Consider the following 27,986-nt stretch of genomic DNA (forward strand, 5'->3'; position numbering starts at 1 on the left):
CACGCCACTTTTCATGAGATCTGATTTCACACTTCTCTCACTCAATACATGTTTGCCTTCAACCAGGAATTATTTTCTGATCATTCACCTCTCCTTTTCCTCTTTTTGGCATACACCCAGTCCAATCCATAGTTCACTCTCCTATCACAGTGGTACATTTCCTCAATAGTAACCTAGAGTGCTCTACAATCCATCGTCTGATCAGACTACATAAAGTACATCACAAACTACAGGAGATTTTTTTGCTTTCATTTGAAGGAGAAAAAAAAGGAAGAGATAAAGTTATTATAGAAAGTATACAGTATAAATTAACGTATAAGCCTCCTGTTAACAAAGAAGTTGTACATTTTTTTTTAAAGAGTATAGAAATATGTGGAATGTACTGTACAACATGGAATTGTTCTTAAGCCGCCCAGCAACATCCTTAATTATGTTCTCATTGGTGCCTTTTGGGATCGAGGGTGGAGTCAGTCATTCCTAAGTGACATAGAGGGAGGACACTTTATATACCAACCCTAGGAAGGGAAATGGGCTGTGCTATACAGTACATCAATGTACACTATAAAGACTGACCGCTTTGCAAAAGTAAGCTCTCAACAACAGAGGCAACGGAAAGACACTCAGTAACCTCAATGGAGAACGATGTTCCTTGATGGGTCTGTGTCTTCAGGCTAGGACAATATTAATGTTTTTGGTCCGATTCCTATACCCCTCCAAAGTCCTTCACGTTCAGTCCAAATATTGCCGGGAGTGTTCGGTCCTTGACCAGTATGTGTCAATAAGCTTGTGGACAAACACAATCCCCTACTCCATGCTATCCACAGGGAGTTTGGGTCCTTGGTTTGTTCTCTACCTCTCTTGAACATGCTCTCTCTCATGGAGTTCCTTCCCGAGGCATCATTTCTTGGACAGGAATTTCATCTTATTCCCTGAAAATGAAAACAGGCAACAAAATCACGGATCAAAATAACATTGGTGTGAGAGACAAGTTCTGGCAACCTTTTCATACATTGAGGAGGAATATAGTTTCACTAATGTAACACAATTTACAATGACAATTGAATCAGAAACTACTATGCAGAGTGACTTGGGATATGATCTATGTAGGTACTAGAGTGAACAGGGTGTATGGGAGAGGATTTGGGCCTCACCTAGACCCTTGAGGAACTTGTTGACCCCACGTTGCTCGCTCCCTGGGAGAGAGTCCAGGTAGTCTTGTGACCGCACCTCAAACAGACCTGGTCACACAACAACAACAACAGTAGAATGATGAGAACACATACACTACCAGTCAAAAGTTTTAGAACAGCTACTCATTCAAGGGTTTGTCTTTATTTTTACTATTTTCTACATTGTAGAATAATAGTGAAGACATCAAAACTATGAAATAACACATATGGAATCATGTAGTAACCAAAAAAGTGTTACACTAATCAAAATACATTTTGTATTTGAGATTCTTCAAATAGCCACCCTTCGCCTTGATGACAGCTTTGCAAACGCTTGGCATTCTCTCAACCAGCTTCACCTGGAATGCTTTTCCAACAGTCTTGAAGGAGTTCCCACATACGCTGAGCACTTGTTGGCTGCTTTTCCTTCACTATGCGGTCCGACATATCCCAAACCATCTCAATTTGGTTGAGGTCGGGGGATTGTTGAGGCCAGGTCATCTGATGAAGCACTCCATCACTCTCCTTCTTGGTAAAATAGCCCTTACACAGCCTGGAGATGTGTTGGGCCTTTGTCCTGTTGAAAAACAAATGACAGTCCCACTAAGCCCAAACCAGATGGGATGGCGTATCGCTGCAGAATGCTGTGGTAGCCATGCTGGTTAAGTGTGCCTTGAATTCTAAATAAATCTCAGACAGTGTCACCAGCAAAGCACACACCATAACACCTCTTCCTCCATGCTTTACGGTGGGAAATACACATGCGGAGATCATCCGTTCACCCACACCGCGTCTCACAAAGACATGGTGGTTGGAACCAAAAATCTCAAATTTGGACTCCAGACTGAAGGACAAATTTCCACTGGTCTAATGACCATTGCTCGTGTTTCTTGGCCCAAGCAAGTCTCTTTCTTCTTATTGGTGTCATTTAGTAGTGGTGTCATTTAGTAGTGGTTTCTTTGCAGCAATTCGACCATGAAGGCCTGATTCACACAGTCCCTTCTGAACAGTTGATGTTGAGATGTGTCTGTTACTTGAACACTGTGAAGCATTTATTTGGGCTGCAATTTCTGAGGCTGGTAACTCTAATGAACTTATCCTCTGCAGCAGAGGTAACTCTGGGTCTTCCATTCCTGTGGCGGTCCTCATGAGAGCCAGTTTCATCATAGCGCTTGATATTTTTTGCAACTGCACTTGAAGAAACGTTCAAATTCTTGAAATGTTCCATATTGACTGACCTTCATGTCTTAAAGTAATGATGGACTGTCGTTCCTCTTTGCTTATTTGAGCTGTTCTTGCCATAATATGGACTTGGTCTTTTACCAAATAGGTCTATCTTCTGTATACCCCCCGGGCTACCTTGTCACAAAACAACTGATTGGCTCAAATGCATTAAGAAGGAAAGAAATTCCACAAATTAACTTTTAAGAAGGCACATCTGTTAATTGAAATGCATTCCAGGTGACTATCTCATGAAGCTGGTTGAGAGAATGCCAAGAGTGTGCAAAGCGGTCATCAAGGCAAAGGGTGGCTTGATATAAAATATATTTTGATTTGTTTAACACTTGTTTGGTTACTACATGATTCCATATGTGTTAGTTCATAGTTTTGATGTCTTCACTATTATTCTACAATGTAGAAAATAGTAAAAATAAAGACAACTCCTTGAATGAGTAGCTGTTCTAAAACATTTGACCGGTAGTGTACATAGAACTGTTAGACAATTGTGCAAAATTGTCATATAATTATGCATTTCAGACACTTACAGATTCCAAAAGCAGACTTATCTTATGGTGGTGCCAATAACCAGGTACTGTACCCCCTCTCTCAGTACCTCTTAGACCCTGCCTGGCTGTACCCCCTCTCTCCGTACCTCTTAGACCCTGCCTGGCTGTACCCCCTCTCTCAGTACCTCTTAGACCCTGCCTGGCTGTACCCCCTCTCTCAGTACCTCTTAGACCCTGCCTGGCTGTACCCCCTCTCTCCGTACCTCTTAGACCCTGCCTGGCTGTACCCCCTCTCTCAGTACCTCTTAGACCCTGCCTGGCTGTACCCCCTCTCTCAGTACCTCTTAGACCCTGCCTGGCTGTACCCCCTCTCTCAGTACCTCTTAGACCCTGCCTGGCTGTACCCCCTCTCTCAGTACCTCTTAGACCCTGCCTGGCTGTACCCCCTCTCTCAGTACCTCTTAGACCTTGCCTGGCTGTACCCCCTCTCTCCGTACCTCTTAGACCCTGCCTGGCTGTACCCCCTCTCTCCGTACCTCTTAGACCCTGCCTGCGCTGTACCCCCTCTCTCCGTACCTCTTAGACCCTGCCTGGCTGTACCCCCTCTCTCCGTACCTCTTAGACCCTGCCTGGCTGTACCCCCTCTCTCCGTACCTCTTAGACCCTGCCTGGCTGTACCCCCTCTCTCCGTACCTCTTAGACCCTGCCTGCGCTGTTCCCTCTCTGCGACAAACCCAGCGAACATCTGGGTCTCCATGAAGACCTCCAGGAACCTCTTCAGACTCTTTGAGGTGACGGCCTTGCGAAAGGCCTCGCGCTGAAAGTAGGACGGGGTGGGGGAGGAGGGGGCTCCAGACTCATCCTCTCGATCCCCCCCGCCCATGAAGAGAGGGTAGTGGCCCACCATTTCTACGAAGAAACGTACAAAGGCCTCCGACACCACGGTACTGAGGGAGCTTGAGTCTGGGGAGGGAAGGCGGGGGGAGAGAGAGAGAGGAGAGAGAGAAAGAGGGCGTTTCGACATGGAGGTCATATGCTTAAATAATAAAAATATCAGTAGTCACATAGACCTTTGTCAAGGCTGTATCGGTCACAACAAGACCCTTCTGTGAGAGGTGTTAATAAGTAGCACTGACTCACCGGTGGGCATCTCACTGGCCAGTTCCTTCCTCTTGTCCAGAACATGTTCCAGAGCAGCCTGCAGCTTGTGAGGCAGAATAGAGTCCTCGTCCTCCAGCTGGAGAGGAAAGACAGAGGTGTGAGAGGAAATGATGACTGTGTCCCATGAGCACAGAGGTGTTGCTACATCTATGGGTGTAGCCAACTGTGTAAGAGATATACAGTATGTTGTTGGTCTGTTGCTATGGGTACTGTTGTTAGAAGTGTATACCTGTCTGAGGAAGCGGCTGTTGCCGAGGTCGACCACCAGGACCTAAGGAGAGAGCAGAAGGCAGGGTGATGTCATTTCCTGTCAGTTTGGCAGCCTCAGCTCTTTCTCAGAGTAGAGCCACAGAGACCATTGTTTTATGGAAAGAGTTGAGGTCAGGGGTTTGCACGCACACACACACACAGTCAGCTGGGCTCGGGGGCCTGGTCTCACCTCCTCTATGGGCAGCTCTTTGAGGCTGGGCAGGGAGCTGGATAGCAGACCCACAATGAAGGGTGTGGGGGTACACACTATGTCCAGCATGGCAGGTGGCAACACGGGGATGTAGGTGTGCTGCCAGGTGAAAGGGTAGAGTAGAGCCACCACCGCATGGCAGCACTGAGACAGAGTACTGCAGAGAGAGGAAAGAGAGGAAAGAGAGAGAGCAGGAGAGTGAGGGAGAGAGATTACTATTGTTTCTCAAACACATTTCTCATTTGTAATATTTCATATATATTGCTTTGGCAACAGTGGCAACCACCCATTCATGCAAATAAAGCAGTTGTTGAATTGAGAGAGAGAGAGAGAGAGAGACAGCGAGAGAGATATGGGAGATGTATATAGGGAAAGAGAGAGAAAACAGGGTGTCAACTACTAAAATCGAGTCAAATCATATAACCGCAGCATGTCTCCAATGTAGTTCCCGTTTCTACCACAAGATGGTGTTAGCGGATTTGACTGTGATTACACAATACTTATTTTGGAACATAAAACTGAACATTGCATTTTTAAAGAATGGCTTTAATGTTTGAGGAATTGTAAAGGAATCTTTTTAAGGGAGCGTGATTTAACACTATGAAATATATACTGTGGGAGCAAATGAACTAACCCCACACTGTTATCTTAATGCCTCCAATATGTGTGTCTGTTTTCATTTAATTCATTCAAAAACAATCAGTGATTGCGAGGCCAGGTTTGCATTCGTTTCAATGCAACAGTAGAAAAATGTCACAGTGGAACAACACACAATCTATTGTGGATTCACAGGCTTTTCCAGTGGGCTTTTAAAAAGCAATGAAGTAGCACACTCTACACAGAGTAATGTACTGTATATCCAAGAAAGCCCACAGTATACAGCATGTCAAGAAAGCCCACAGTATACAGCATGTCAAGAAAGCCCACAGTATACAGCATGTCAAGAAAGCCCACAGTATACAGCATGTCAAGAAAGCCCACAATATACAGCATGTCAAGAAAGCCCACAGTATACAGCATGTCAAGAAAGACCACAGTATTCAGCATGTCAAGAAAGACCACAGTATTCAGCATGTCAAGAAAGACCACAGTATTCAGCATGTCAAGAAAGACCACAGTATTCAGCATGTCAAGAAAGACCAGCGAAGCAGCTCAAGGGTTTATCTCAAGGCACCCATCAATAGCAGGTGATTAGTGGATGCTAGTACGTCAAATCGGTTGCACACACGCCAGTCTTACAGCTTAACTTTCTACACTAACCCTGTCTCTGGCTTCCATGACATATTTCCAGAGAGAAATTATTGTTCCCTAGACGACTGTATAACACAACAGCATTCCTTCCTTAACACACTCTGTCTCTCTTTCTCTCGTCCAGAAGCCGTCTGACTGTCTGTCTCGTGTGTCCGTCAGTCCATCTGTCTGTCTGTCTGTCTTGTGTGTCTCTGTCATATCCTTTTCACTGTCCTCTGCCTCTCACCTGATCCCACCTCACAGGTCCCAAGTCAGTAGAGGAGTAGCTAGAGAAGAACTAAGGTTGACTGATCCATAGCCCAGTCATAAACCCCTAGCCCCTATCCCCATCCCAATAGCCCCCAGACTTTTCAGTTTTTGAAGATTTGAATGAACTGGATAGGTGTAAGCTACTGTATATGGTAATAGCTCCTCCTCATATTGGGACTAGAGAAAGGGTCTAGGGGGAGAGGGAAGGGGCAAGGGGTTGTTTTTGGACAGTGTCCCACCTGAGTTTGTCAGCGGTGAAGATGACCCTGCGCTCCAGCAGCAGAGAGGCGAAGACTCTGAGGAGCAGACGCAGCGACAGAGAGGAAAACAGACACTCAAAGTCTACATGCTCCAGACGAGAGTCAGACGGACGACACAACTCTATCACCTGGGACAGACGGAGAGGGAGAGAGAGAGAAAGAAAGAGAGAGAGAGGAAAAGAGGGAGAGAGGGAAAGGGAGGGAGAGAGGGATGAAGAGAGAGAGAGAGAGGGAGGGACAGAGGGAGGGACAGAGAGAGGTCGAGAGAGGGGGAAGGGAGGGAGAGAGAGATGGATGGATGGATGGAGAGAGAGCGAGAGAGGGAGGGAAAGAGAGAGGGACGGAGAGAGAGAGAGGGATGGAGAACGAGAGAGAGATCTATTTAAACACCCTACACACATCTAGACAGTATTCGTAAACACACACAGGGTTAAGCACCAAATACACATACATAGCCAAAGTGACATACTAACTAGATAAAAAAGACCTCAAGTCAATTATGTTTTGAATACAGTAAAGTGACATGGCCAGTTGAGGTCTGTGCTCTAGCCCCCCAACCCTGCTGTGCACAGCTATTCCCCCTCACCTCAGTGCCTGAGCCAGGCAGGAAGTTCTTGACAGTGATGGTTCTTCCCGGGGCGGGGAATGGAGCCTCCATGATGCCCCTCATGAAGGGCTGCACCAGGGCTGGAGAGATGGCCCTCCTCTTCTCCACCTCATCCAGGATCTGTGGAGTCAGACACAACATACAGTGGGGAAAAAAAGTATTTAGTCAGCCACCAATTGTGCAAGTTCTCCCACTTAAAAAGATGAGAGAGGCCTGTAATTTTCATCATAGGTACACGTGAACTATGACAGACAAAATGAGAAAAAAAGAATCCAGAAAATCACATTGTAGGATTTTTAATGAATTTATTTGCAAATTATGGTGGAAAATAAGTATTTGGTCAATAACAAAAGTTTCTCAATACTTTGTTATATACCCTTTGTTGGCAATGACACAGGTCAAACTTTTTCTGTAAGTCTTCACAAGGTTTTCACACACTGTTGCTGGTATTTTGGCCCATTCCTCCATAAAGATATCCTCTAGAGCAGTGATGTTTTGGGGCTGTCGCTGGGCAACACGGACTTTCAACTCCCTCCAAAGATTTTCTATGGGGTTGAGATCTGGAGACTGGCTAGGCCACTCCAGGACCTTGAAATGCTTCTTACGAAGCCACTCCTTCGTTGCCCGGGCGGTGTGGTTGGGATCATTGTCATGCTGAAAGACCCAGCCACGTTTCATCTTCAATACCCTTGCTGATGGAAGGAGGTTTTCACTCAAAATCTCACGATACATGGCCCCATTCATTCTTTCCTTTACACGGATCAGTCGTCCTGGTCCCTTTGCAGAAAAACAGCCCCAAAGCATGATGTTTCCATCCCCATGCTTCACAGTAGGTATTACATTTACATTTTAGTCATTTAGCAGACGCTCTTATCCAGAGCGACTTACAGTTAGTGAGTGCATATGGTGTTCTTTGGATGCAACTCAGCATTCTTTGTCCTCCAAACACGACGAGTTGAGTTTTTACCAAAAGTTATATTTTGGTTTCATCTGACCATATGACATTCTCCCAATCCTCTTCTGGATCATCCAAATGCACTCTAGCAAACTTCAGACAGGCCTGGACATGTACTGGCTTAAGCAGGGGGACACATCTCGCACTGCAGGATTTGAGTCCCTGGCGGCATGGTGTGTTACTGATGGTAGGCTTTGTTACTTTGGTCCCAGCTCTCTGCAGGTCATTCACTAGGTCCCCCTGTGTGGTTCTGGGATTTTTGCTCACCGTTCTTGTGATCATTTTGACCCCACGGGGTGAGATCTTGCGTGGAGCCCCAGATCGAGGGAGATTATCAGTGGTCTTGTATGTCTTCCATTTCCTAATAATTGCTCCCACAGTTGATTTCTTCAAACCAAGCTGCTTACCTATTGCAGATTCAGTCTTCCCAGCCTGGTGCAGGTCTACAATTTTGTTTCTGGTGTCCTTTGACAGCTCTTTGGTCTTGGCCATAGTGGAGTTTGGAGTGTGACTGTTTGAGGTTGTGGACAGGTGTCTTTTATACTGATAACAAGTTCAAACAGGTGCCATTAATACAGGTAACGAGTGGAGGACAGAGGAGCCTCTTAAAGAAGAAGTTACAGGTCTTTGAGAAATCTTGCTTGTTTGTAGGTGACCAAATACTTATTTTCCACCATAATTTCCACAAATAAATTCATTAAAAATCCTACAATGTGATTTTCTGGAAAAAAAATTCTCATTTTGTCTGTCATAGTTGACGTGTACCTATGATGAAAATTACAGGCCTCTCTCATCTTTTTAAGTGGGAGAACTTGCACAATTGGTGGCTGACTAAATACTTTTTCCCCCCACTGTATACATAATTCAATGTGGAATAGAGTACATTACAAAGTAAACTAAGCATTCTCAATACATACTGTACAGTCGTGGTCAAAAGTTTTGAGAATGACACAAGTATTGGTCTTCACAAAGTTCGCCGCTTCAGTGTTATGAGATATTTTTGTCAGATGTTACTATGGTATACTGAAGTATAATTACAAGCATTCCATAAGTGTCAAAGGCTTTTATTGACAATTACATTACGTTTATGCGAAGAGTCAATATTTGCAGTGTTGACCCTTCTTTTTCAAGACCTCTGCAATCCGCCCTGGCATGCTGTCAATTAACTTCTGGGCCACATCCTGACTGATGGTAGCCCATTCTTGCATAATCAATGCTTGGAGTTTGTCAGAAGTTGTGGGTTTTTGTTTGTCCACCCACCTCTTGAGGATTGACCACAAGTTCTCAATGGGATTAAGGTCTGGGGAGTTTCCTGGCCATGGACCCTAAATTTAGATGCTTTGTTCCCCGAGCGACTTAGTTATCACTTTTGCCTTATGGCAAGGTGCTCCATCATGCTGGAAAAGGCATTGGTCGTCAACAAACTGTTCTTGGATGGTTGGGAGAAGTTGCTCTCTGAGGATGTGTTGGTACCATTCTTTATTCATGGCTGTGTTCTTAGGCAAAATTGAGTGAGCCCACTCCCTTGGCTGAGAAGCAACCCCACACATGAATGGTCTCAGGATGCTTTACTGTTGGCATGACACAGGACTGATGGTAGCGCTCACCTTGTCTTCTCCGGACAAGGTGTTTTCCGGATGCCCCAAACAATCGGAAAGGGGATTCATCAGAGAAAATGACTTTACCCCAGTCCTCAGCAGTCCAATCCCTGTACCTTTTGCAGAATATCAGTCTGTCCCTGATGTTTTTCCTGGAGAGATGTGGCTTCTTTGCTGCCCTTCTTGACACCAGGCCATCCTCCAAAAGTATTCGCCTCACTGTGCGTGCAGATGCACTCACACCTGCCTGCTGCCATTCCTGAGCAAGCTCTGCACTGGTGGTGCCCCGATCCCGCAGCTGAATCAACTTTAGGAGACGGTCCTGGCGCTTGCTGGACTTTCTTGGGCGCCCTGACGCCTTCTTCACAACAATTGAACCTCTCTCCTTGAAGTTCTTGATGATCCGATAAATTGTTGATTTAGGTGCAATCTTACTAGCAGCAATATCCTTGCCTGTGAAGCCCTTTTTGTGCAAAGCAATGATGACGGCATGTGTTTCCTTGCAGGTAACCATGGTTAACAGAGGAAGAACAATGATTTCAAGCACCACCCTCCTTTTAAATCTTCCAGTCTGTTATTCTAACTCAATCAGCATGACAGAGTGATCTCCAGCCTTGTCCTCGTCAACACTCTCACCTGTGTTAACGAGAGAATCACTGACATGATGGCAGCTGGTCCTTTTGTGGCAGGGCTGAAATGCAGTAGAAATGTTTTTGGGGGATTAAGTTCATTTTCATGGCAAAGAGGGACTTTGCAATTAATTGCCATTCATCTGATCACTCTTCATGACATTCTGGAGTATTTGCAAATTGCCATCATCAAAACTGAGGCAGCAGACTGTGAAAATTAGTATTTGTGTCATTCTCAAAACTTTTGACCACGGCTGTACAGGGATTGGACTGCTATACACTCCCATACATCCACAGATGTTTGCACATGCACGTTCACACACATAAATCAGTGGCTCATTACAGGGGAGCCTATCCCACTATTCCACTGCGGTAACCACATCAGCTGGGGTTCACGTGTCTCTTTGTACTGAGGCCAGGGCAGCAGCCCAACAAGCCGCGGTGGGAAAGTGGCAACCAGGGAGAGGGAGGGTGGGGCTCTGTGGATGCATAGGGTGGTCCCTCCCTGTGGGATCCAGTTCCTCTCACTGTGGGAGGCTCTGGGTGGCTATACTGAAGGCCAGGGGAGAATATCAATTGCATACTCCTCACGTCCTATCTCCTCACTTTCTTCTCAAAACCCATTGGATGAGAAAGCCAGAGGTCCCTGTCCTCCAATGGGTTTTGAGAAGGAGACGTGGAGAGAGGACGCGATGAGTATGCAATTGAGATCCTCCCAGGAGTTTGGCCTGACCATGTGACTTGACCAGGAAAAACTGTCTCTCTTTGACCTAGGTGTATAGATCTATACACAGCAAATTCTCCAGTGTTAAATCAACACTGAGAGTGTTATATTTAACACTGTTCCAGGGTCTATATGGGTCCTCACTTTTCAGTGTTAAATGAACATACTGCTTAGTGTAAAGCCTTATTTGCATGTGAATTGAGTTACCACCCATGACTGACTTTATTTGATAGTGACAGAGCCATGGTTGTTGCATTCATTCATTTTCAGTACTGTGGCCTTCACCAAGTGAGATTCTAAGCAAATATGTTATAATTAAAATGTAATTATTTAAGACAATACAATACGTATTTCATAAGGTCTTATTTTGAGGGCCTAGTTATACCGTAATACAGTGGCCTTATGATGGCGTGTAAAGTGAAGTGTAATTCCTATTGGTATCCAGCCAAAGCGTCATTCTGAACTCGACCTGCATTCAGAATGACTGCCAGGGTTGGGAAGACTGAGATGAAAGACTAGCTAAACCATCTAAACTGGAACAAACATTTCAGTTATGGGTGCAACAAGTCCAAGTAACAGACCGGATTAGTTTAGAAAAATGTATGTTATTTATATTTGAGTAGCATAAGATTAATGAATCAATGTGCATGCAAAAACATAGATATTGATATAAAACTATTTAAAAATCTACCTGCAATAGAGCATGCTGGGAAATAGGATAATGATGGCTGTGGTTTTGGTTCAACTCTGTTTATTAACACCAACACTGGGGTTCTTTTACACTGAATGTTAATTTAACATTTACAAAGTTAATTTAACTCCTGAAAACACACTATAAATGTTACACTGAAAAATCAACACTAGGTAACACTGGCCAATTTGCGGTGTACGTATAGTATACTGTACCTTGGAGAAGAGGTCGAAACAGCCCAGCCGGCTGACGATGCAGTAGACCTCTGGCAGCCTCCGGCTTTTCCCACTGGGCTGTGGACACACAGCAGGACACAGGCAGATAGTTAGACAGGGTCAGAACAAACAGCACAGCAGAAGACATCAGTACCTGGACAACAGTTGGATTAGACCTGTGGAAATAAGGCTCTCCGTCTTGAACTTATTCATTTTGGGTGCCGGTACTGTTTATATTTAGGTGCAGGAGCTCCACAATACTTTTGAGCTAATATTCTATAAGAGGAACAGGAGCTCAAGCAGTAGAAAATGTCAAGCACTGATTCAGAAAAATTGAGTAACACTGCGTTTCCAATCACTCTCATCACTCAGGTAGGTGGCAGGCCTATACATGGAAGTGGATAAGGTGGACATTTTAAAAGTAGCCATTTTTAGTTGCCTACCAGTAAACGACGACAGTATCCAAACCGTCTGCTCCCGTCCTCACCGGTCAGGACGAAAGAGAACGTTTCACTGGAAAATAAAATATTTCACACAGGTTGGAAACTAATCATATGTTGGAGTGATACAACTGTTAATAAATAGAGTGAGTTGTGTGTTGAGAATAGAGCAGTCAAACCACTGTCAGGGTTGTATTTCACAAAACAACCTCAACCAGCCAACTTAGAAAAATGTACCCCTTGGTTTTTCTGATTTAGGTCACTGTGTGTTGAGTCAGTTACAGCACACCTGTTTTAATGTGATCTTATTCATCAACTAAACATTGAGCTTGAGAATATCTAGAACAGTTGGCTGCATAGCCAGCTCATTGACCCTGCTTTCAAGAAAAATCCAACCACCCTGGTCAAATCAAATCAAATGTTATTTGTCAAATGCGCCGAATACAACAGGTGTAGACCTTACCGTGAAATGCTTACTTACAAGCCCTTAACCAACAATGCAGTTAAGAAAAATAAGAGTTGAGAAAAGATTTACTAAATAAACTAAAGTAAAACAAATAAAAGAGTAACAATAAAATAACAATAACGAGACTATATACAGGGGGTACCGGTACCGAGTCAATGTGCGGGGTTACAGGTTAGTCAAGGTAATTTAGGTAATATGTACATGTAGATAGGGGTAAAGTGACTACGCATAGATAATAAACAGTGAGTAGCAGCAGCGTAAAAAGGGGGAAGGTTCAATGCAAATAGTCCAGGTAGCCATTTGATTAGCTGTTCAGCAGTCTTATGGCTTGGGGGTAGAAGCTGTTAAGAAGCCTTTTGGACCTAAACCTGGCGCTCCGGTACCGCTTGCCGTGCGGTAGCAGAGAGAACAGTCTATGACTAGGGTGGCTGGAGTCTTTGGATATTTTTTGGGCTTTCCTCTGACACCGCCTGGTATAGAGGTCCTGGATAACAAGAAGCTTGGCCCCAGTGATGTACTTGGCCGTACGCACTACCCTCTGTAGCGCATTGCGGTCGGAGGCTGAGCTGTTGCCATATCAGGCGGTGATGCAACCAGTCAGGATGCTCTCGATGGTGCAGCTGTATAACTTTTTGAGGAGCTGAGGACCCATGCCAAATCTTTTCAGTCTCCTGAGGGGGAATAGGCGTTGTCGTACCCTCTTCACGACTGTCTTGGTGTGTTTGGACCATGATAGTTTGTTGGTGATGTGGACACCAAGGAACTTGAACCTCTCAACCTGCTCCACTACAGCCCTGTCGATGAGAATGGGGTGTGCTCGGCCCTCCTTTTCCTTTGTCTTGATCACGTTGAGGGAGAGGTTGTTGTCCTGGCACCACACTGCCAGGTCTCTGGCCTCCTCCCTATAGGCTGTCTTATTGTTGTCGGTGATCAGGCCTACCATCGTTTTGTCGTCGGCAAACTTAATGATGGTGTTGGAGTCGTGCTTGGCCACGCAGTCATGGGTGAACAGGGAGTACAGGAGGGGACTCAGCACGCACCCCTGAGGGGCCCCGTGTTGAGGATCAGCGTGGCAGATGTGTTGTTGCCTACCCTTAACACCTGGGGTGGCCCATCAGGAAGTCCATGATCCAGTTGCAGAGGGAGGTGTTTAGTCCCAGGGTCCTGAGCATACTGATGAGCTTTGAGGGCACTATGGTGTTGAACGCTGAGCTGTAGTCAATGAACTGCATTCTCATGTAGGTGTTCCTTTTGTCCAGGTGGGAAAGGGCAGTGTGGAGTACAATAGAGATTGCGTCATCTATCGATCTGTTGGGGTGGTATGCGAATTGGAGTGGGTCTAAGGTTTCTGGGATGATGGTGTTGATGTGAGCCATGACCAGCCTTTCAAAGCACTTCATGGCTACAGACGTGAGTGCTACGGGTCGGTAGTCATTTAGGTAGGTTACCTTGGTGTTCTTGGGCACAGGGACTATGGTGGTCTGTTTGAAACATGTAGTTGAGACACACTCGGTCAGGGACAGGTTGAAAATGTCAGTGAAGACACTTGCCAGTTGAGTACACGTCCTGGTAATCTGTCTGGCCCTGCGGCCTTGTGAATGTTGACCTGTTTAAAGGTCTTACTCACATCGGCTACGGAGAACGTGATCACACAGTCGTCCGGAACAGCTGGTGCTCTCATGCATGCTTCAGTGTTGCTTGCCTCGAAGCGCTCATAGAAGTAATTTAGCTCATCTGGTAGGCTCGTGCCACAGGGCAGCTCGCGGCTGCGCTTTCCTTTGTAGTCCATAATAGTTTGCAGGCCCTGCCACATCCGACGAACGTCGGAGCAGGTGTAGTAGGATTCAATCTTAGTCCTGTATTGACGCTTTGCCTGTTTGATGGTTCGTTGGAGGGAATAGCAGGATTTATAAGCATCCGGGTTATAATCCCGCTCCTTGAAAGCGGCAGCTCTACCCTTTAGCTCAGTGCGGATATTGCCTGTAATCCATGGCTTCTGGTTGGGGTATGTACGTACGGTCACTGTGGGGACGACGCCATCGACACACTTATTGATGAAGCCGGTGACTGATGTGGCATACTCCTCAATGCAACCGGATGAATCCCGGAACATATTCCAGTCTGTGCTAGTAAAACAGTCCTGTAACTTATCATCTGCGTCATCTGACCACTTCCGTATTGAGCGAGTCACTGGTACTTCCTGCTTTAGTTTTTGATTGTAAGCAGGAATCAGGAGGATAGAAGTATGGTCCGTTTTTGCCAAATGGAGGGCGAGGGAGAGCTTTGTACGCGTCTCTGTGTGTGGAGTAAAGGTGGTCTAGAGTTTTTTTCCCTCTGGTTGAACATGTGACATGCTGGTAGAAATGAGGTAAAATGGATTTAAGTTTCTCTGCATTAAAGTCCCCGGCCACAAGGAGCGCCGCCTCTGGATGAGCATTTTCTTGTTTGCTTATGACCTTATACCATTCAGAGTGCGGTCTTAGTGCCAGCATCGGTTTGTGATGGTAAATAGACAGCTACGAAAAATATAGATGAAAACTCCCTTGGTAAATAGTGTGGTCTACAGCTTATCTTGAGATACTCTACCTCAGGCGAGCAAAACCTTGAGACTTCCTTAATATTATATTTAGCTTCCCAGCTGTTATTGACAAATAGACACAGACCGCCACCCCTTGTCTTATTCTCCAATGATTGGCACGTTGGCCAATAGGACGGATGGTAGAGGCGGGTTCCCCACTTGCCGACGAATTCTCACAAGGCACCCGGACCTGCGTCCCCTGTATCGGCGTCTCTTCTTCATGTGAATGACGGGGATTTGGGCCTGGTCCGGTATCAGCATTAAATCCTTTGCCATCGACTGATTAAATAAAACATCTTTGTTGAGTTCGAGGTGAGTAGTCGCTGTTCTGATATCCAGAAGCTCTTTTCGGTCATAAGAGACTGTGGCAGAAACATTATGTACAAAATAAGTTACAAACAATGCGAAAAACAACACACAAAATAGCACAATTGGTTAGGAGGCCGTAAAACGGCAGCCATCTCCTCCGGCGCCATTCTGCCAATCATTGCTTGATGTCGGTAAAACCAAAAAGGCCCTACTTTGTTCTTCAGTCCTACTCTCAGGGCAGACTTACTCTGCAAGCACCCATACAAAGACAACTCCAAAGACTGCTACAAAGACCGCTCCAGTCTGCCTGACAGGTGTGCGTTGACCAACCCTGGCTCTCTGTCAGGCAGTGTGTCAGCCAGCTCAATGTCTTTGCCCTGCAGGTGTGTGTTTGAGGGGGCTCTGTCTGCATCCAAAATGGCACCCTATTCCATATATAGTGCACTACTTTGACCAGAGCCTATGGTCAAACGTAGTGCCCTATACACTGAGTATACCAAATATTAGGAACACCTTCCTAATATTGAGTTGCACACCCCCCCATTCAGAATTTGTCAACACCTTATTTATGGGGTGAGTGTGTGTGTGTGTGTGTGTGTGTGTGTGTGTGTGTGTGTGTGTGTGTGTGTGTGTGTGTGTGTGTGTGTCTCTGACCTGGGGAAGTTGTCAACGGGAGCCCAGTCCTTAGCGTCAGGGAAACAGAACTGGGGGATGACCTTCAGTTGGTCCTCTGTTTCCCGCATGAACTTGAAGCTCCTCTCCAGCTGACACAGGGAGAATAACAGGTCAGATGCAATACCACATCTGATATTATCTCGCACACAAACTCTAGACAGAGAGAACACACAATCTAACACAACTACAGAGACGCATGTGCAAAACCCACAAATACACATTCTGGTCTGGTAGGTCACATACAAAAACACCAGACACTTACTTGTGTTATATAAATCATTTTTTCACTGATAATATGAACAATGAATATCCAGTTGATTGAGGACTAGGTGTCAGCTCTGCCTACCTTGAGGGGGAACTGCTGAGTGACCTCTGGTAGGTAAGGACCTCCGGCCTTGGTCTTATGGAGGGCTACCACTATGAAGTACTCAAACAGCTTCCTCTCCTGTAGGTCCATCAGGTCCCTCTCCAGGGTCCGGTACCGGCCTGTCTGCCTCAACATGGACTGCACTGACGACAGACGCTGGCTGTGAGCTGAAACAATAACATACACTTTAACAATAATACCCCCCTCTACAAAGGAGAGAGTCCTATACACGTTTGTTTTACTATCCCTATGGGGACCAAACAATTGATTCCCATTCAAAATCCTATTTTCCCTAAACCCTAACCCTAACCCTAACCTTAACCCCAAACCCCTAACCCTAACCCTAACCCTAAACCTAACCCCTAACCCTAAACCTAACCCCTAAGCCTAAAATAGTAACTTTCTTTGTGGGGACTGGTGAAATGTCCCACTTGTCTGAATGTTCCTTGTTTTACTATCCTTGTGAGGACTTCTGTTCCCCACAAGGTTAGTCAAACCAAAAAAAAACACACACACACACAGATATTTGAGATCTCCTCACCTTTCAATTTCTCCTCTGTGTCACTCTCCGACTCACTGTTCTCATCTGTCACTGCATCAAAGAGAAGAAAGAGTGAGAATACAAACGCACAGTAAACAATGTGAACGAGAACATTTGAGGCAGTCAGGAAAGTTTCCACACACAGCATAGTACTCATACGCAATACACTCATTCCACATTTGTGTTTGATAAAGCAACACAACAATGAAGAATGGGTCAAACACAACTGACCCCCAAATGTACATGTGCCTGTAAAGCCAAGTGGACACATAAGAGTTTTGTTCCTTTTATGGAGATATGAGGCAGGCCTGTCCAAACTGTGTAGTGATGGCTGCAGTGAAATGAGTGCCTAGGGGGTAGGAGTAAAGGGTGAGGGGGGGCTCTTGTTAGCTTGAGGCCCCCATTGATGTTCCTGGCAGGTATCCCCCAGCCTCACCTCTCCCTGAGTTGGACTCAGTAGACTGAGACACCCTCTTCATGCGTTTCTTCCCTCTCCTTGCTTCAAAGATGCCGTTGATTTTCAGCACCATCTTTATTGAGGAGAAGCAGCACAACAACAGAGTCAGCAATCTTAACTTCCCAGAACCACCCATTCACTACATAATTAACCTTGGTCTGGGTGCCAGGCTAGTTCTGCTTTATTAGCCAACTCATATGTCATTACCATGCCAAAAAAGGCAATTACGGCGGTATTGTTGGCAGAGGCATTAACAGACTGGCAGCCAGACTGGCAGGAACCACATAATGCTATTCAGAGCTTTTTGGGAGATATTCTGTCTAGAGGAAATACATTATCAAAAGAAATATTCTTAACCATCTGTCTCCTGTCTAACCACATCATTTTAACTGTCTCTGTCCTGTCTAAGGTATCCCCAGACAACTGCATGAGAGGACCAGACAGGCCATCTTTTGCACTAGACTGAGACATACTGCCTGTAAATCACTGAGAATGGGGGGACGTTTCAGGAGCCTAGTATCCCCCTCCTTTACCCTGGGGATCTTCCTGCGCCTGCGGTTGTAGGGGTCTCCTGAGAGGCTGGGGGTGTCATCAGGGCTACTGGGGGTGGAGGGGGGGCTGATGCGGGAGGGTGAGGAAATGCCGGTGTCCCGGTTGGTCTTGCGCGGGTCCAGGAGCTTGAAGCTGTGACGTTCTGAGTTCTGCCTGAAGAAAACTGGCTTTGAGGAGAGCTGGTGGGAGATAGAGGAGGAAGAGCAGGAGAAGGAAGAGGACGAGGAGGAGGAGGAGGAGGGGAGAGGAAGGGGAGGAGGAGGGGGAGGAGGAGGGGGAGGAGGAGGGGGAGGAGATGTGTATCAGTATGTGTGTTTGTCCACTTCTCCTGAAATTGTATAGTGGGCCTTTATTGCCTTTGAAGATTAGTTCCCAGTCTGATCACTGTACTGTAACCACATTCACTATACGCAGAATGCACATTACTAGCATGGAGAATTCATTCTACTGTAATGATTTATGTACCTTGGTTGGTGTGTCGGGTACTGGGCACGAGGGGGAGGACATGGGTAAAGAGCACTTGTTTCCAAGGCAACTTCCCTCCAACTCTATATCTTCGTAAGGGTTCTCCTTCGACGGAGGGTCTGCAGAGGAAACAGAACAGAAAACATCCACATAAACACACAGCAACTGTCACCTCCATTCTACACTCAGCGACACACTGTGATCCTACCGAACCACGGTTCTAATGTCCAGCGTTATTCATTTGACGGCAATCTTCTCAAATGACTGCTCTAATTCATTGACGGTATGTTTGGTTGTTTCCAATCCATATTTTTTGCTCCAGATGTGCGTATTTACAGACCTGCCAGCAGCAGTGCTTGCTTGCAACCAAGCTCATATTTTACCAAGATAAACTGCATCAGTGTGCGACTGACGCTACCAGTAACCATGGCTGTGTGTGCAGATAAGAGAGACAGGGACAGAGAGGCCCATTTTCCAGAGCCGGGGCTCATCTCTTCTCCGCTGTCGATCCATTCACCAGATGGACCTGTTGGAGGGGGATGTCAGACAGGGACCGGGACAGCCAGTTCCTCTCCTCTCTCCTCTCCTCCTCCTCCTCCTCCTCCTCCCCTCCCATCCTCTCCTCTCCTCCTCTTCCTCTCCTCTCCTCTCCTCAGAAAAACAAGGAATCAGCTAGATCAATGGCTGTTTCAAGTGATTAATATCACTGACTGACTATACTACTCGAAGTCAGTGCTACTGAGATTTTGCTTAGTAAGAGTTGTTGCTCTCTCTATCTGAAACAGCAGACTGGAGTTGTGTAGAGTTGTTAGGAGTATGTATGTTGTAGACTGTACAGCCCTATGAGAAGACACTCAGACGTAGCCCAGTTATTGTAATGCACTGTCCTGCCTTTGTCTCTCTCTCTCTCTCTGTAGCTCCAGCTCTAGCTCTTTCTCCCATTGGCACTTCTGAGTTACTTTACCGATGGGGGCTAGGGGTTCGGTGGACCATGTCTGAGAATTCACTCTAAGTACTACACTGTGACACTGTAAGAAACGACAGACTAAGTATAGGCATCATCTAAATGCTATTAAAAACACAATTTGATTGTTATGGTTAATCTCTACAGCATTGACCTGATTATACCCTACATGTAAAAAGTAATCCTCATAACACAACAATTTGAGTGATGAAAACCATAGAAACATGGATCATGTTGCCAAAAATGCTCCGGGGGACTAAGCCACTCAAATATGCCCCTCACAGCAGCCTCAGAGACAATCACACCGCATACCAACTAAACTAAGACCTCACAAAATGCTACCATTACACCGACATGGAACAGGCAGAAGGTTAGTATAACAGAGAAAACAATAACGCAGGAACGTAGGTAAGAGCACCACCTGTTATTACTAAAAACAATGCCTCTTCTAAATTAAAAAGCTACAGAAACACAAAAAGAAGATGCACAAAAGAAAACATAACCTTAGTTACAGCTGGGTCGTGTTCAGTAGGTAGAAAACGTTTTGATACAGAGTGAAATGGGGAGGTACTACCTAAACTTGTCCAATAAGAACACAGCTTTTTGTTTTTCACTGCAAAGCATTTTGCTACGGTGTACCCTACTGAACATGACCCTGAACTCTGTGGCAGTGAGTTCTCTCTGAACTCTTTGAGCAGAGGGGCACATGGCCCAAGTCAACCCTTACAGAGGGCTTCCACCGTTCTACAGTGTTAGGAACAGGAAGGAATATCAGCATCTGTGGTCCATGCAGGAATGAAACCCACAACTATGGTGATGCAAACCATCCAACAACTCCAACCAACTGAGCCATCAAGCCCATGTTATACAAACATATATTTAAGACCAGGATGCGTTACCTAGGATATCCTCGTAGACGTTCTCCTCTGATAAAGTGCGTGTGAGGCCCAGTCGGGACTGAGCGTACCAGTCCACCCTGCTGCTCTCTGATGACGTCTGCAGCAGATCCTCAAACTCATAGGACTTCCTGTAGGAGAGACACACACACAGAGATCAACCAGGTGGGAGATATATAATTGTGGAAGTGGTGAGTTATTATCTCTGGTCCTCTGTAACTCAGTTGGTAGAGCATGCTGCTTGTAACGCCAGGGTAGTGGGTTTGATTCCCGGGACCACCCATATGTAAAACGTGTGCATGCATGACTGTAGGTCGCTTTGGATAAAAGCATCTGCTAAATGGCATATATTATTATTATTCATATATTACTATAAGGGTCACAAATAATGCAGGTTGACGTTTATTGTCATGAGTGTTGTCCTGGAGGCAGAACTGAGCGATTTCCCCTTGGATAGGCCAGCTGCAGAGTCAAAATTGACTATGTTATAGAAAAATAAGCTTTTTGGTCTTAAAAGGTTAGGGTTAGCAGTGTCGTTAAGGTTAGGCCTCCAGAACAAGATGCATGACAAAAAATGCTAACCTGCACAAATAATCTGGCTCAACTGTATTGGCTGGTGGTGAAAAGATAAACTGTTTGCATATTCTCTCTCTACTTCTGGGACCTTGGTAAGAGCTGAGAAATACATCTATTTCTGTCTCAAACAACTACCCATCTATGTAGACCTCCAAATTGCAAAGGTGTGTGCGAGCATGCGTGTTTGTGTGTATGTGTGTGTGTGTGTGGTGTGTGCCTGCATGCATGCGTATGTTGTGTGTAACAGACAGACAGACAGACAGACAGACAGACAGACAGACAGACAGACTGATGCTCCTCTTGGCCATCTCTGAATGGCCATCTCTGTGTGTTCTCCAGAGCTGCCTAACAGTCTGGCCCAGTGGGAAAACAGACAGCATCTCTTCCAATAGCCCAGCTATTGTCCTGTAAAACTCCTAGAGAAAGACTAAGGTTGCACCCAAAATGGCACCCTATTCCCTGTATAGTGCAGTACTTTTGACCAGAGCCCAAATAGGCTCTGGTCAAAAGTATTGCACTATTTAGGGTGCCATTTTGGGCGCACTTTGACTGAGGCTGACTTCACAAAGGTTTTGGAAAATACAGACCTCAGCAGTGTGAAGCCTCCACATATGGTATGGAATGTTACACAGCCAGACTTAGGCTAACAAGAATGCAGTCTACTGAAGAAATCAACAATTGAAACATTTTAATCCACATTTGTACTTTCGTTGGATACTTGAAAACATGTATTGTGTTTTTAGAAGCCTTTTGTTTGTGCAGGTTGAGTTTATTGGGATGAATGATTTCCACTAGATAGGCCAGCTGCAAAGTCAGAATTGGCTATGTATTACCAAATTCATGAAAACAAAAATTAGCTTTTAGGCTTGGATTTTACATATAGGGTTAGGATTAAGGTCAGCAGTGTGGTTAGGGTTAGGTTGAGGTTAGGGTTAGGTTTAAAATCAGATTTTATGACTTTGTGTCTGTGCCAGCTAGTGGCTACCTTTCAGAGCTGCCTCCAAAACATGAGTCATCCCAATAAATGCCAACATGCGCCTTTTGCGTCTCTTGAAGGTCAGTTTAAGAACACTTCATGGTTAGCTGCTTATAGGTGAAAATGGAAGGTACTCTAATGTAATGCTATGATAGGGCCATAGAATTACTCAAACATAAGCTGTTGATATTCCAAGGGCCACTCGACCACAGACACACAATGTAACATGTTATTGTTTCCTGCCAGGAGTCTCTTGGCATGGTTCATTGGTCCATGTGTACATTCCACAGCTCCAACCAATGACCTCATCCTCTAGAATGCTGTGATGAGTAGAATGAGGATGACATCATCACCCCCTCCTCTGATTCAGTGCAGATGTGCAGAATGAGAAGCTAAACTGGATGACTGGATAAAGTATGTGGGGTTGGGGTAAAACATGTATGGGGAAAGATGTCACTAAGAACTTTTACTTAAAATGCTGTACGGATAGAAAATACTGTACTTCCAACCTTTGGCTGGGTAGCAATGAATTAATCTGTATATGAATCTGAGGGTGCTGTATTTCCTCCCATCTCTGTCTCATTTCATCGCTGTCTGGTCTCTTACCTGTTGCTGCTGTCTCTGGTTCTGTCTGCCCAGGGTCTCCTGCAGACTCCTGGCGGGGGGCAGGTGGGTAGGGGAGGCGGGGGGATGGAGGGCAGAGGGGGCAGGTTACGTCTCCCCTTGCCAAGGCCCAGGCCTGAGGCGGGGGTGTTGGGTGGGGTGTGGTGCTGGAAGGTGCGCTGGGGTTTGGGTAAGGGGTTGATGGAGGGACTGGCAGCACCAGGCTCAGTGTACACGTTCTCAGGGTCACCTGACCTCCGCCGCCGCGTTGAACCCACAACTTCCAGCGTCCCAAATATGGGCTCGTTCCCCCTCCTCTCAGCCTCCTCCTGCTCCTCCTGGGAAGGGGGGCAGAAATAGTTCCCAGGCAACACCAATGAGGGCTTGGTGGAACCCTCTTTCATGGCCTGCTCCAGTTTCTTAATGTGAGTCAAAACAGACTTCTTGTCCTTGGCTGTCTCAGTGGATTTACTACTGCCTCTGAGGGGTCCTCTATCCAGTATCACCTCTCTGTCCCTGGTAGTGGGGCCCTCAGGAGACTTAGGCCGTAAATCCCCCAGCTTTCCTGAGTTCTCCTTCCCAGAGTCCTGCCTCTCCCAGCTGGCCAACCACTTACTGTCGGACCTGTGGACCTCTGAGGTATTGGTGGTCTCCTTCTTTCTCACAGTCTCTGGTTCCTTCTGCGCTGTGTTCAGCGGGCATGGTCCACTTCCAACCACAGGGGAGGTAGGGAGGGTCTCCTTCTTTCCCTCCCATTGCGAGATCTTGTCCCGGATGCTGGCGCTGGTCTTCAGACCCGCCGGGGTCTTGTTGAGTTTACTGCAGCCGCCCAGTCCATTCTCCATGGTGGTGCGGGGGTCCGAAGTGGCTCTCTTGTGAGCGAGCATGGTGTCAATGGTGCCTGGCTCGTCCAGAGGGGAGACCAGGGAGGAGAGGGGCCGCTTGGAGGTGTCCCTGTCCCCGCACACCACGTCTGGCCGCTGGGGGACCACAGACGGAGCCTCCTCGACCTTCAAGCCACAGCACTGGAGCCTGCACACACACATGCATATAATCACACACACACGCGCGCACACACACATAGATCATAGATTAGAGAAGGCAGAGCCAAACCCTTCCTGGACAAAACAACAGTGAGCTATTTATCATATGAGCAGAAATATAATTACTGAGCACGGTTAAATGCACACAATAATACGATGATAGTCAGATTAATATAATAGTCTGTTTAAAACGTTTACATGCTTTGCAAAAACGATTTCCCTAATAATCATATTTACAACCTGATGGGACTTTTGATAATTGTAGAAAATCGGCTATCAAAATAAATGTTCAACCACAGTGACCATGATATTTTAGCTTAGCCTACAGTATGTGATTCTGAGGTCAGACATATAACGTTTGTATGAAAACTATTTCTAAAATGCAAACTTTCAGTTTTTCCGAACTCACTTCTCTCGCGAATAAGAGGGAGGCTTGCGCTACCGGTGCTGGCACATGTGCAGATCAAATACACTGCTGGAACACCAATTATGCTGTTTATATGTCCTAATCATTGGAAAGATTGCTCAGAAAATCAGGTGTTTTAACCGCGTATGCTCACTTCCATTTTGACCTCATGCCGATTAAGATAAGCAGAGTAAGGTGTTTACATGACTATTTCCATACTCTGCCTACTGCCATAATCAGTTTAATATCAAATTATTAATGTGTATGTAAACATACTCACTGACAGCTTTCAGAAGGACATCAATTTGAGTACACAAAGCACTGTAATCATTGACAGCTCATAATTCTGGATATCCACATAATATCTCTGTCATAACTGTCTAGTCACATCAGATACAAAACAACTGCCACTTGATTTTATGGAGTAAATGAGAAGGAATTCTCATAAAACAACAACCCCCAGTATAACTCAATTTGTGTCTCTGTCTCTGTCTAAGAACGGTAATTTCTGCATGATGACTGGGTCGTGACAGTTTGAACTCAAGGTTAAAGTTTACAAGCAGCACAGCTATTTCTGGGGAGATGAAAGTGTACACAGCAAAGGGAGAGGCTGGGGTAGAGGCATGCATCTTGTCTAAACTAAAGCTGACCCAGTAACTGACTCCATCTTGGATCAAGGCCAGTTCAAATGACTTGGCTTTAAAACAAACAGAGGAAACGTGGCCTCTGACTGCAACTTCTGATGACATTGCTTTATTGTATTTACGAAAATGAAATGGCATGCAATCTTGAGGGAAACTTAAAGGAAACGGACTGTTCAATCGAGTACAAGCTTAACTGAATGAACAACAAAGATGGAATGCAATATGGAATTTTATTAAATTGTTTGGGGAATGGCCTTGTCTCCGAGGGAAGATCCTCAGAGCCAGATGATGTGACGGCAGGTGACCCCCACTCATTCCCACTATACCTATAGAATAGGAAACCAAGTGAATTATGTTCTGCTTACTGGATGAAGTTAAACAAGCATTCAGACCAGCCTTCCTGATTAAACTTTAGTAAACTACATTACAATTTCCCTTCAACTCCCTTAGACGATTTTACATTTGAAAGACAAATGGTGTCGAAATATTACGAAATTACAATTATGGGCGGCAACAGGGAAGAGTGACAGATTTTTTGAGGGGCAGATTCTCATGGTTTTATTCGAAGTTTACTTTCTCTGCCTTCAGTTGAGGCTGTAGTTTTTATGAAGCATGGAGCAGCAGAGGGGGAAACTAAGACAATCTGCAATGTCACGCCCTGGCTCTGGGACTCTGTTATGTTGAGCCAGGGTGTGTTGTTTCTTTGTGTTTTGTGTGCTAGGGTGATATTCTAGTGCTTGTGTTTCTATGTTGGCCGGGGTGGTTCTCAATCAGAGGCAACGTGAATCAGCTGTTGCTTGTTGTCTCTGATTGGGAACCATACTTAGGCAGCCGTTTGGGCATTGTCATGTGTGGGATCTTGTTCCGTATGGTTTGTGTTGTAACCAAGGACTTCACGTTTCGTATCGTTTGTTGTTTTGTTCGTGTGGTGTTCTCTAAATAATAAAGTATGTTCACATTCCACGCTGCGCATTGGTCCACTTCCTCCGACGATCGTGACAGAAGATCCCACCATAACTGGACCAAGCAGCGTGTCCAGGAGCCAACGCCAGAGGTGACTCTGAAGGATATCAACCTCGACTGGGTCAAGCCGCGGGAGGAGGAGAGAGGCTGGACTTTGGAGCAGTGGAGCAAGAGTCTGGCGAGAGCCATGGAGGCCTGGCCCACGGGGAGGAGAGACGCCCAGAAATGTTTTAGGGGGGGGCTCACGCCGTGGACGACGGGGCAGCAGGAGGCCGCCAGGTTACGGGAGTCACTGGTCACCAGGGGGAAGGAGGATGTAGAGGCACGGCGAGAGGTACTGGGGTGTGTTGCCAGTCCGGTCCGGCCCGTTCCTGATCCCCGCGTAGGGCCAGTGGTGTGTGTCCCCAGTACGGTCCGGCTTGTTCCTGTCCTTCGCACCAAGCCTGTGGTGCGCGTCGCCAGCCCGGTCCGGCCTGTTCCTGCCCCTCGCACCAAACCAGTGGTGCGCTTCGTCAGCCCGGTTCGGCCCGTCCCTGCTCCCCGCACCAAGCCAATGGTGCGCGTCGTCAGCCCGGTCCGGCCTGTTCCTGCTCCAAGCCAGTGGTGCGCTTCGTCAGCCCGGTTCGGCCCGTCCCTGCTCCCCGCACCAAACCAGTGGTGCGCTTCGTCAGCCCGGTTCGGCCCGTCCCTGCTCCCCGCACCAAGCCAATGGTGCGCGTCGTCAGCCCGGTCCGGCCTGTTCCTGCTCCCCGCACCAAGCCAGGGGTGTGCTTCGTCAGCCCGGTTCGGCCCGTCCCTGCTCCCCGCACCAAACCAGTGGTGCGCTTCGTCAGCCCGGTTCGGCCCGTCCCTGCTCCCCGCACCAAGCCAATGGTGCGCTTCGTCAGCCCGGTCCGGCCTGTTCCTGCTCCCCGCACCAAACCAGTGGTGCGCTTCATCAGCCCGGTTCGGCCCGTCCCTGCTCCCCGCACCAAGCCAATGGTGCGCGTCGTCAGCCCGGTCCGGCCCGTCCCTGCTCCCCGCACCAAGCCTGTGGTGCGCGTCGTCAGTCCGGCACAGCCCGTGCCTGTTCCACCGGTGCCTGGTCCGGCACCGGTCAGCTGCTCCACACCGGAGCTAGAGCAATCCGCTCCACCAGTGTTCAGTCCAGCTCCGGCCAGCAGGGCCAGACCGGACCAGGGGCGCTTTGGGGGGTTAGAGAGGGAGTGGGGGTCATGCCCGGAGCCGGAACCGCCTCCGAGGAGGAATGCCCACCCGGCCCTCCCCTGTTTGGTTTATGTTTGGCGCGGTCGCAGTCCGCGCCTTTGGGGGGGGGGGGGGGGGTACTGTCACGCCCTGGCTCTGGGACTCTGTTATGTTGAGCCAGGGTGTGTTGTTTCTTTGTGTTTTGTGTGCTAGGGTGATATTCTAGTGCTTGTGTTTCTATGTTGGCCGGGGTGGTTCTCAATCAGAGGCAACGTGAATCAGCTGTTGCTTGTTGTCTCTGATTGGGAACCATACTTAGGCAGCCGTTTGGGCATTGTCATGTGTGGGATCTTGTTCCGTATGGTTTGTGTTGTAACCAAGGACTTCACGTTTCGTATCGTTTGTTGTTTTGTTCGTGTGGTGTTCTCTAAATAATAAAGTATGTTCACATTCCACGCTGCGCATTGGTCCACTTCCTCCGACGATCGTGACATGCAAAGCCAAGAAAAAGAGAAAGAGAAAGAGAGTGGAGGGGAGGAAAGGATGGGGGGTTGGAAGAGCAACATACAGAGGGAGGGAGGCTGGGAGGAAGAGGGGATCAATAGTGTTCTCTTCTTCTTGGCATGGGAATGGCCAATTTAATCAAAAGAGGGAACTATGGGAAGACTTCCTCTCACCCACAGACAAGGAGGGGTGGGGAGGGGGACGGTGGAGGCGGAAGGTGGGTACAACAACCATCACTGACCAGCAGCGCAACAGAGGACGAGGAGACAGAGGAGGAGACAGGGGGAACAGGTTCAACTGGGTGAAGAGGAGTTGAATGAGGGGGGAAAATAGATCTCTGTTGAATGGACTTTTTCCAATGTTCTGGTATTTCTTTAAGCTGTGCCATCTATGGTTTAGGGCTTCACTAGCACTAGTGACAGCAGGGTGACCAGTAACAGTATCCAGCTGCCAGGTGGAAACCTCTGCTGCCCTTCCATTGTTGGAACACCACATGGGACAGTCTGCCCGGCACTGTTGCCCTCAGACAGTTTCTAAGGGGTTCCATGGAGTGGACTGTAAAATGTATACAGGTAGTAGTAATGTAATACATACCCGTTGACTGATTGGTAGATACAGTTGTCAGTGTTGGTACAGAGCAGCAGGGCCCTCCCACCAGTCATGGTGCTAGCAGCTGGCAT

The 27,986-nt window shown here is 46.8% G+C and overlaps 1 protein-coding gene across 1 annotated transcript; it reads right to left on the reverse strand.

The window, feature by feature from the left end:
- LOC311148783 (DENN domain-containing protein 2A-like) lies at window positions 1–27,986 on the reverse strand (the record flags this gene model as incomplete). Its single annotated transcript, XM_084185745.1, has 19 exons — window positions 1–929; window positions 1,152–1,238; window positions 3,590–3,859; window positions 4,037–4,133; window positions 4,287–4,328; window positions 4,497–4,674; window positions 6,257–6,405; window positions 6,864–7,004; window positions 11,697–11,774; window positions 12,140–12,209; window positions 16,144–16,253; window positions 16,511–16,698; window positions 17,073–17,123; window positions 17,509–17,602; window positions 18,063–18,260; window positions 18,547–18,665; window positions 20,410–20,537; window positions 22,565–23,593; window positions 27,901–27,986. 19 exons carry the CDS (start codon window positions 27,984–27,986, stop codon window positions 898–900), a joined length of 3,147 nt encoding a protein of 1,048 aa, XP_084041871.1. The 3' UTR covers window positions 1–897.

This window comes from Coregonus lavaretus, assembly GCF_964263955.1.
Source record: "Coregonus lavaretus genome assembly, chromosome: 21".
Lineage (NCBI taxonomy): Eukaryota > Metazoa > Chordata > Actinopteri > Salmoniformes > Salmonidae > Coregonus > Coregonus lavaretus.